General features: G+C 43.1%; 1 protein-coding gene across 1 annotated transcript; it reads right to left on the bottom strand.

The window, feature by feature from the left end:
• Positions 1-4,198: 4,198 nt before the first annotated feature.
• LOC136549986 (MADS-box transcription factor 8-like) lies at positions 4,199-10,468 on the bottom strand. Its single transcript, XM_066541416.1, has 8 exons — positions 10,095-10,468; positions 7,412-7,490; positions 6,549-6,619; positions 5,960-6,059; positions 5,560-5,601; positions 5,396-5,437; positions 4,675-4,838; positions 4,199-4,553 (listed from the first exon to the last, which is right to left on the bottom strand). The coding sequence occupies exons 1-8, from the start codon at positions 10,277-10,279 to the stop codon at positions 4,505-4,507; spliced, it is 732 nt and encodes a 243-aa protein (XP_066397513.1). The 5' UTR covers positions 10,280-10,468; the 3' UTR covers positions 4,199-4,504.
• Positions 10,469-11,249: the final 781 nt, after the last annotated feature.

Here is an 11,249-nt window from a genome sequence, read left to right as displayed (position 1 = left end):
CTCAGGTCTAGCGGGTAGGCTGCTCAATGATGTAGAGCTGCTACTCGTCAGTGCTGAGGAACCACCCACGTTCGCGCTAGCCGAGCGCGATGGAAACTGGCGATGGGCGATGTTGGAGGAGATCAAGGCGATCGAAGAAAACGAGACTTGGCAGCTCGTCGATCCACCTCCAGAATGTCGTCCAACCAGCCTGATGTGGGTGTACAAGGTCAAGCGGGATGAGCTCGGTGCCATTATCAAGCACAAGGCGCGCCTCGTCGCCCGAGGCTTTGTTCAGTGCGAGGGCATACACTTTGAGGAGGTCTTTGCGCTAGTAGCGCGCAAGGAGTCGGTCCGTTTGCTCCTTGCTTTGGCAGCAACAAAGGACTGGCACGTCCATCACTTACGTTAAATTGGCCTTCCTCAACGGCGAACTGGCGGAGACGGTCTTCGTCAGGCAATCTCTAGGTTTTGTCGTCAAGGGAGAGGAGCATAGGGTGCTCCGACTACGTAAGGCACTCTACGGGCTGCGGCAGGCCCCCCGAGCATGGAATGCCAAGCTTGACACCATGCTGGGCGAGCTTGGGTTTCAGAGGTGCACAACCGAGCACATGCTCTACATGTGGCGATGGGGGAAGGAGGAGCTCGTCGGCGGCGTGTATGTGGATGACCTGATCGTCACCGGCGCACGCACGGAGGACATCAACAGCTTCAAGCATGAGATGGCGGCTCATTTTCAAATGAGTGATCTCGACGCACTCTCCTACTACCTCGGCATCGAGGTGAGATAGAGGAAGGAGGAACTCATGCTCGGTCAGAGCGCGTATGCCCCCAAGCTGTTGGAAAGGAGCGGCATGGCTGAGTGCAAGCCATGCGTGACTCCGATGGAGGAGCGGCTGAAGCTGATGAAGGCTAGCACCACATCGAAGGTGGATGCAACACTCTACCAGAGTATCATCGGTGGTCTGCGCTACCTAGTCCACACGAGGTCAGACATTGCGTTCGTTGTGGGCTATGTCAGTCGCTTCATAGAGGATCCTAGAGAGGATCACTAGGCTGCGGTGAAGTGACTACTACGCTATGTCAAGGGAATGATGGATCAAGGGATCATTTTCCTCAAGACCGATGGGAGTAGGCTACAGCTCACTGTGTTCAGCGATGCAGACATGGCGGGGGACATCGACGGGCGATGGAGCACCTCTAGCGTGCTCGTCTTCCTCGGGTCGGCCCCAATTTCATGGTTGTCACTGAAATAGAAGGTGGTGGCGCTATCTAAGTGCGAGGCAGAATACGTAGCGGTGGCCACAGCGGCGTGCCAAGTTGTGTGGCTGCGTCGGCTGCTGGGCGAGCTGACCGGTGTGGAAGCTCACCCACCAGCACTGATGGTGGACAACCAGCCCGCCATCGCCCTCGTGAAGAATCCGGTTCTGCACGACCGGAGTAAACACATCGACGTGAAGTTCCACTTCCTCAGGGACTGTGTCGATGGAGGGCAGATCGTCATCGAGTTTGTCGAAACTGGTCGACAACTCGTGGACGTCCTCACCAAGCCGCTCGGACGTCTTCGACTCACGGAGTTGAAGGAGATGATCGGCATGGAGGGGTACAAGGGTTAGCAGTAGGATTAGGGGAAGATTGTTAGATAATCTACTGCTACCTTATGTGAACACAGCAAGGGAAGGCGGCGCCGAAAAGGCCCCCTGCTGTGATACTATAGCCGCTATAGGTACAGGCGTCGCACGGCTCACCTGCAGCACTGTAGGCACATGCAGTGACCGGCGCAGAGTCAGCCCTGTATGTTATCTAGTTACTGTTACAGCATGTGTGCTGTACTAGGACTAGATGGATAGAGTTGTATAAATAGACTACCACGACAACTTAGTAAAGAGAGTTAAGATTTGCCATCACACAGACAGGGCTTCGGTCCACGCTGGTGTCTTGTATTGTGTGTGCTTGCTCTGTTCTCCCTTCTTTTTCTAGCTCCAGCCATAGTGTGTGGGGACGGATAACGCTTGTTCGTGGTCAGCACGGCTAGTGGGTGCTCGGCAACACTAGCAGGTGATCGGCAAGACTGGTGAGTGGTTTACTCACCTGAGCCGATGATCCTATAGGCCAACATCCAGAGCATCTACTAGACTGCTATTACAAAACTTTAGGATGCTAAATATCCAATTATGCAAGTGGCATTAAATTTACTATACAAAGCTAGAAAGGCAATAAAGATTTTTAGCACACCAACTAACAAGAACAAATTAGGTCATGATTTATGATGAGCAAGTTAGGATTATCAACACAGAATAAAAAGGTGATAATATTGGGGGTGCAAGAATGTAAGCAAGCTCTAAACATGTACTAGACAAATTAACTAAGCTACTGCAAAGAGAGTGTAGCTGTTGTACCTTCTCCTTCTTCATTAGCCAAAGTTCTCTTTCTTCTTTGTTTCTTTCTTTCTTTTTTGAACCGTGAGTACAGCATGGGAGACCCCCACTATATACAACTGTATAGAGAGGTCAAAGAGCTGTATAAAAAGAAGGCCAAAGAAAGGAGGCCCGAGCAAGGCCAGAAAAAAAAACCTAGAATCCTACTCTCTTGCAGATTAGCATATTAATAGGCTGCAGAAAAAATTAATAGATCAACATGGATTGTGACTACATAGTAGTTTGGTGTGCCTAATACTGTCAGAACTTTCAGAAACAATTCTTCAAATAATAAGGTAAAAAATAGCATAGGCTTATAAAGAGCTAGATAACAAATACATGAAGAATATTTTTGAGTATTTTGGCAGTAACAGCAAGTTCAGAAAATAAATGAAGGCGATGTTTGCATTTATATGCGATAATCCTAATTAAAATGCATATATATTCTACAGGAAGAAGCATCCAAAGCCACATGAACGTTTCAACTTCGGTTTGCATCTAGAAACATATAATATTCTGATTAACGCTACTAGTTGTGAATTACATTAAAAAGGTTAGCAAAGATAAGGTGAAACTAACCTGCTAGCATCAATGCCTTTGCATAGAGTACACTAGTACTGACTAAAAGCAATCCATTATTGAAAGTTGCATGCAATTGATCACTTTACTCAGGGATGGGTTATAAGAGATACAAACATCGTCCACTCCATCACTTTCAATCACAGGTCATCCAGCAAAAAGAAAACAACAAACTAATCCATCACTCCATCATTTAGACATCTCAAAAACAAAAGGATGAAAATAAAGGAAAAGTCATGAGAACATGTTTGAGTCCAGAATTCAATTAGTAATAGCATGCAGATCACATGATGGTCATGCGTTGCAATCTCTTAAAGCATGTTTCTTCCTCATTCCCGAACATAAGCTGAACAAAAATACCCGCATGACATTTGAAACAAAGGACACATTTAGTAAAAGATGATCTTTTAGGCACGAAACAGTTTAATTTTTGTGTGCATGGGAACTGGAAATTTCAGAGGTGCACATTTTCAACATGGAGACAATTTAGTAGTGAAAAAATAGAATCTATGACGGTTATAGTTAGGTGCTACTGTTTTAATGAGTTGGTGATGACTCAATAGAATATATGACAACACTTGTTCTACTTTTTCAAAGTGGATTACATGGTTAGTGGTTTGATTAATATAATTTTATGGTTTAGAAGATTTTGACCATAAAGACTTGTGCACATATATTACAGAAAATGATTATGGTTGAAACAAGTGAAAAATTATTGGCCAAGAAATTTATCATAATGAAGTAGCTGAATAAGGAGAATTATTTTTGATGGATGAAATTTTGAGACCAAGAAATTGAAAATAGATGTGGAAAACAACATCCACTCTTGGACAAATGCACAGCTATGGCGCGCAGGTGCGACATCCAGGGGGCGGCGCGGCGCGGCGGCGCGCAAGTGCGACAACCAGGAGGAGGCGAAGGCTCGGCAGCGCGGCGCTGGTTTGGTCAAGCACGAGCTGGTTGCGAGAAAAATGGGAATCGTGGGATTATTAGTGGGCTATGGGCGGTTGTGGGCCGGTGGAGTGTGGACCTGGACACGCCAGGCGCGCTGGACGGTTGTCGGACCTGGCGAGGCTGGTTTGGTCGGACTATTGAGTATACCACTCAGATACAGATTATTATTAGTACCCAGCTTAATAGATAGGATATCTATATATGCGTTTATACCACTCGACTATTGAATACCCAGGGTAACACGCTTAAAACTTGTACTCCAATGCGGATAACGAAATGTGCAGGCATTACACCGTGCCTTTAATTTATGTATGCACAAAGCAGCAGTACGCAGCATATGCTGTGGCGCACAGCCTTTACACAGATACACAAATACATCGTCAAGCAAGCAACTAGTCCTGCATGTTTCATTTGTGCTTACATTACATATAACAAAATCACAAACATATGCGTTTCGACAGATCGACACACAAACTAGGTCATATATGTGACTGGAACACAACTGTCACTCTTGCAGTAGAAGATGCTGCTGCCATCGCATCTTTATTTATTTCCTTCGCCTCAAAGATCCATCTTCAGGGTAGCCATGTCGGCATGAAGTTATTCATATGCTCAGGAGCGAACCTGCAAACATGCATGCCAAACACAACAAGAAGACAGGATCAGATCGATGCACAGGCTGCGCTTTATGTATAGCTATAGGATCTACCGAATCACAGGATGCATCTGCAGGTATATGACATACCCGATCTGCAGGGTTGGCTCTGCTGCAGCTTCCAGGGGATGAAAGAGTAATCCATTGCCAACATGCGATGGGGCCTGCTGTGGGGGGGAGTGCCGCTCGTAGCCGAGTAAGTTGGCACCGTGCTCCCACACTTGGCCATGCACCTGGTTGCTGGTCTCCTCCAGCTTTTATTTGCAAAACAATCACGTAAGAAACCTCATTAATCTCACAAATCCCCCTGAAATGCTTGTTTAGTTATTGGTATAAGTACTGCTATCACATATATATATATTGTAATAGCAGTCAAATGAACAATATGCATAATATATATTTCACAGTTGAACTACGGTATTCCTTATGCAAAACTTATTCAAAGATACAAAACATTCTAGGCTACAAAAAGTCGTTCACAGATATATTAAGACAAACACCATGTATAAGTACTATAAAGTGAAAGCTGGTTCAGCAAGAAGCATTACTGCGTATTTGTGCTCATGGAAACTCAATTTAACGTGTTGACTGCACATGTATTTGCAAGCATATACATACACAGACTACGATGCTAATAAATTAAACAGATCTGCCAACCTAAAGAGCTGAATTGTTCATTGATGTATATACACAATTTTTAACCCGAAACATGACATAAAAACAAAATAATAAGATGCTTCCCGAGTATCTAAACAAGATCAGGTAAATTATGTTTGCAGCATTTAAGGGACATGGTAAGGCGCATACATACCTTTCTTCTAAGGCACTTATTTGCTTCACACAGCATTTGCTCCTGGACATGGTTTAGCGATATCATTAAGTAGTTCAAACAGTACCTATATCTAAGCAGAAATTATCCAAAAAATATATCCACAGATATAAATCTTCATAAATTTTATCATGTTAAGAGCATACCCTCCTCTGAAGATCAGTGAGCTGATCAAGCATATGTTGTGTCTGCAAAATGAGAAATTTCTTTGTTCAGCGTTGGAAAGATATAACATACTAAGTCATTCATACCTATATGAGATGAATGATGATCATTCAACATATTTGAAATTCCAAGCCTACCTAATTAAGGAACATTAGTCACAGAAAATATAGGAGATTAATGGGAATATTGTGAAATAAAAGTACTATGTTATATTTAGCTGGGTCTTCTTGGCAGATGATGATCGCAATTGTATATAGAGCACTCTATATTCAAAGTGGTCCATTAATTTTAATTTAGAAATATGAAGGATTGTGCTATCAATACTAGCTTCATCCAAAAATTATTTTAACGCATTAGGAAATGGTTTGTTCAATGGATTACCCTTGTGGATCTTATGTGCCGTAAGGATGAATCAAGTTGCTTCTCAAGCTGCTCAAGCTCTTTGATACCAAGTGACCCCAGATCTTCACCAAGCAAATTCCTGTAATTGCCAATAAAGCCAAAATCAATTGTATGCATCTTAGCTAAGCATTACACATTCACATTAAGAAACTTATTTTAACTTCAATGCGATTACATTATGGTTTCTTCATTTAGCCTCCATAAATTGATATCTAATTCAGAGGGTTATAACTTATGAGAATTCTGAAAACTCCTTTTAGATGTGCATATATGGCAACGAAGGCCCAATGCTTTAGCTATGCAATGAATCTATTTGTACTAATTAATCACCAAAGTAGGGCAAACAAAAAAGTGCACAAATATTTTTTCCCCTGAACAGGGATGCCGTTTACCTGGTAACTAACTAACAGCGCATACACTGAAAATGACAGTACCACAAACTTATTTTTTGATGAAATTGTCCAAACATGCATAGCAATTTTATCTAGTGGTTAATTAATGTAAATTGGGTAAGAGAAGGAAATTCCTTTTGTCATGAAGATAGAATTCAAGAGTAGACTCAACTTGCCTCTGAGTCCTCTGTAAATTATCCACCCTTGTTTTCAGTTTAAGGTACTCATTGCGACTGCTCTGGACTAACTGCAAAATAAGAGGTACTTCAGTACAAAAGATATCGAAAAAAACAAGTAAGCATTAAGTGCTTTTGGAGCAAATAGTGGGTGGGCACTACGGATGAAAATGGAAGATCAGTTCACACACAATAATGATATTTGGATCTATCATCTTTGACAGCAGCTCAATGTAAATTGTGTCTTCTCAATCATATGAATTATATAGCCATGATTCTAACTCATACTTGGCAAGTGCATGCAATAAAAAGAAACAAGAAATGACAATCTGCTATGCATAAATGATCAAATGATTGAAGGTATCAAGGTTAAGGAATTGCTAGCGCTACGCAATGAGATGTTCACTTGAACAAAACAAATATGTACTGTAGTAATTGTATGTTTCAAATGAGAACAAAGCCACTGTCTTTTAATTTTCACAGTGAGATGTCCACTTATGAAGCTAATTTGATAAATATCAATATATCAATCTAAAATTGCTTTGAACCAAAGAGTACTAGGGGCGTGTTTGGTTCTCCGCCACACCACACCACAACAAAGTTGAGGCTGCCACACCTGCTGACATAGCTGTTTGGATTGCAAATAAAGTTAGGCACGCCACATCTTTGCATTGAGCTACAGCAGTAAAACTCGCCACTGGTGTGACGGCTGTTTTGGCGCTGCGAGTGTGGGCGACACCACAGCGGGCATGGCAAGTTCTGGCTAGGAACCAAAGACGCTCTAGAATCTTTGGACGAGAAAATACTGAAACAGAAGAGAACTCATGAGAAATTGATTCAGGAACGTGTCAAGCTCTTATTACCTCGTTCTCCTTGTTCTGTACAGTAGTATCTGGTCCTCCATAACTGCTTTTTTCGTACCTCTCAAGTGTTTTTGTGATGCTGCAAGTTCAAAATTAGCATGGTTGTTAGCAAAGTAGAGAATGTGGTGCTTGGAGAAAATGAAGCAATCTCAACTAGGGTAATAACATGCAACTGATTTTTTATTTTTGGTTACATACCAGGGATACATATTGATACCTCAAGTTGACATAGTGTAATTTACATCTATCACAGTTATATACATCACAAAAACTTCCTAATTTAAGCTTACGAGACATTCCAACAGACAAAACAATAGAAAAAATATGGCTTCACCCAGCTACCGTAGAATATTAATTTTCCCCTATATATACCACTGGAGTGTCAGTGGCCTCGACATGAAAGACTTTCAGAGAGGAAGAAGACGTGAGGGAACAAATCTAGTATACTACAGTATATGTTGAAGATATGCATGCATATCTGACAGCATAAAATACTAGTAGAGCACTAGGTTCCAATTGTATAGACCCTGGAAGGGACATACTCCCTCTGTCTCTTATTGTGTGTCATTTCCGGTTTTCGTGCCACAAGTTTGACTCGATTTGTAGAAAATACATGCACCATTTTATCTCCAAATAAATTTATTAAAAAACTAGATTTAAATATCTTTCCAATGATACTAATTATATACTATAAATATTAATATTTTTTAATATATATTTAATTAAAATTGTTTCTTGGGAAGCGCAAACGATAGATAAAAAGAGACGGAGGGAGTATGATAAAACTTTGCCTCGGAGAATTTTGCAGGCAAGGGGATTGAAAACTAGTGAAATGAAAGGACAATTCGATCAGAAAAGGTGAGGAGACAGTTGGACACCACGACTGACATTTGAAACCTGACACTTGATTGTACCTTTAGTTTATACCTCCAGGTCAGTCCTAGGAATCTTGCGTACAAGGTGGTCAGTTATACACTAAAATAATATCACAAGGTAAACCTATAATGTATAGTTACCTCCCCCCTCCAAATGAAGTTTTAGACGTCTTGATGGATTAAACACATTTACTTTACATTTTGAATGGAAAACTTTTAATATTACTACATAAATTATGAGGGTCAGAAGATGAGCATGTTTAACTTATTGGAAAGAAAATGAAACTAATAATATAATATCCTGCTTACAAAACAAATCTGAAGAAACCATAGTCTAGTAGCTCTGCACACTTGCAAATTACAAATATAAAATTGAGGATTCTAATTCCAAATTTAGAACTAAAATACTACTAAATGCTTACACTTGCTAGATCATGCAAGCGTGCACAGAACATTTTTAGCATCCCAACAATAATATTTAATACTGCAGGACACAAGCCTTAGCCAAAAGCCAAGAGTTGGAACACAACGCTGATTATCTGGTTTTCTCTTCATTTTTCAATAAATTAATTACAGATCCTTGTGAAAATCATGAGATTTTCCTAGGGAGTATGAAAATTTTAAAAGTATGTCCACAAACAGATTAACCACCCATATGGTTTGATCTTAGTCTTCCCAATTATTAACAGATATGTGGTTATATTTTCTGCCCCCAAAAGTGAAAAAAGTTAGACAAAATTATCTAAAATTTGGTACATACAGAGTTTCTTGTGTGAGGACTTACGTGACCTATACAATAATGCTAATGGATTAATTTAATAGTTTGTTAGGTCATTGAATCAAAGCAGATTGTGATCTAAGCCCTGTTCAGTTCTAGAACATGGTCTAGGTACTCCTATATGATAAAAAGACTATAAACTATAAAACAAACTGCAACTGAGAACTTTTCATAACGATATGTGTAAAAGTATATTCATGTTTGTTTGCCAAGGGAGAAGAGAGAGAGAACGTTTCTACCGTGTTAAACTCTCATGTATTTGGTGGTAACAAAATCCTTTTTGTTTTCTCAGAAGTGAAAACAACCTAAAATATTTTTTTTGTAATAAGAGACTCTACATTAATTAGAACATCGGCTACTAAGCAACACGACGACGTTCGTGTTTGAACTAAAATAATCTGATTCTAAGCCAAGCATGCATGCCAAATAGAGTCCAAAACAGACAAAAAGAAAAATCTTGAGCAAAACGACCGGATTCGATCCCGGATAGATGAAAGCTTACGTGTCCGTGCAGCACGCGCGACAAATTACGTGTCCGGATCCTAGTCCTCACCTTCTGTTCACCCGAATTTTGTACAAAATACGCGATTAATTTTAACTGGAAATTCGCGACATCATCTCCAGACCAAATCGATTCAACAAGAATCCACAACCCCTGGAGCAAACTAAAATTCACCAGATCTACTAAGATCACCACACTTCACAAGCCAAGGAGCAACCCAGAACCCTAATTTTCAAAGACATCCACCAGGTTTCTACTCCCAAATCAAACCCTCAAAAACGAATCACAGATCACCAGTGATAAGAAACGACGAGCTTGGCCTCGCACGGATCCACCCCGTGGCGCCCACAGATCCCCATGAAACTACGCCCCGGCCTATGAACAAGCCCAAAAAGTGTCCAAGCTCCCGCCACCACCCGGCGCTTCCCCGGAGGCCCAGATCCGGGAGGATCTGCGGCCTCCGGCCACTGTCCGTACACATGTACCATGCATATATGTGCGTTTGTGGTCGCGCGTGCGTGCGTATACCTCTGTCCGCTGCAGAACTCATAGAGCTTGCCGCGGTTGGAGAAGATGATGAGCGCGAGCTCGGCGTCGCAGAGCACGGAGAGCTCGTAGGCCTTCTTGAGCAGCCCGTTGCGGCGCTTGGCGAAGGTGACCTGGCGGTTGATCTTGTTCTCGATCCGCTTCAGCTCCACCCGCCCCCTCCCCATGGCTCCCAACCCTTCCAGCTAGCCCAGTCTACCGCACACACCACCGAAGCTGCTAGCTAGCTAGCCTCTCCTCTCCGGCTCGATCGGCGGCAAGCAAAAGCGAAGGGGAGAAAAAGGAGGAGAGCGCAGGCAGGAGGACGGAGTTGGGTGGAGAGAGGATTGGGGTTAAAAGGGCGAGACGAAAGGGGTGGCGAGTGATTGGGGCGCGTCCCGCATTGCCATTTCCGGTAAGGTGGTGGGCGACGCGGAACCCTAGAGGCGAAAGGCCAACCCCTCCCGTCTCGTGATTGGTTGCCTCTGTCCTCACACGCCACCTTTTGCATTAATCAAATTCAATTCCGCAACTCAATATCCGGCCATGTGTCAGCCTCCCCCGGTCTCTCTCTCTCCTCATTGCTGAGCTAGGGAGAGAAAGGGCGTGGACTTTTCCAGATGGAACCTCGGCTTGTCGTGGTTTTGGGCAAAGGCCCCCTTGCCTTGCCGCTAGAGGCCCCCTCCCCCTGCTAACTGCTATAGCTAGGCGCGGCGCGCTGCTTTCCTCTTTCCTCCATCGAGCTCATCGGTCCGTTTTCGTTCCGGCCGGCGTCTTCCAACGGGCAGGCGTGCAACGATCGAGCCTGCAGACATGCCGTTCCTGGTTCGCGTCATATCTCGGGAGAGGCCGGAGGTCGCGGTCGCCATTGCCATAGTTCGTGCAGACAGGACGGAGCTCCTCGGCACGGGTGACGTGGTGAGAGCTCCTCGATCCGTTTTGCATCGTTTTTTTCCAGAAAGGAGACGCTACACGATCCGTTTCTGCCTAGGGATCCGGGATGTTCTTGTATCTTGTTCCACGCTTCCGCGGCATGTGTGCACTTGTGTGTAAGATCATGTGGAGTCCTGGACTTTATCATTTCCATATCTGTTGCGATTCTGAAAGGACGATGGCTCTAGTTTCATCTTCAGTTGATCGCCTGCTCCGGATGTGAAC

Source organism: Miscanthus floridulus, chromosome 4, assembly GCF_019320115.1.
Source record: "Miscanthus floridulus cultivar M001 chromosome 4, ASM1932011v1, whole genome shotgun sequence".
Lineage (NCBI taxonomy): Eukaryota > Viridiplantae > Streptophyta > Magnoliopsida > Poales > Poaceae > Miscanthus > Miscanthus floridulus.
Note: the sequence above shows the minus strand (reverse complement) of the source record. Positions and strands in the feature narration are given on the sequence as shown.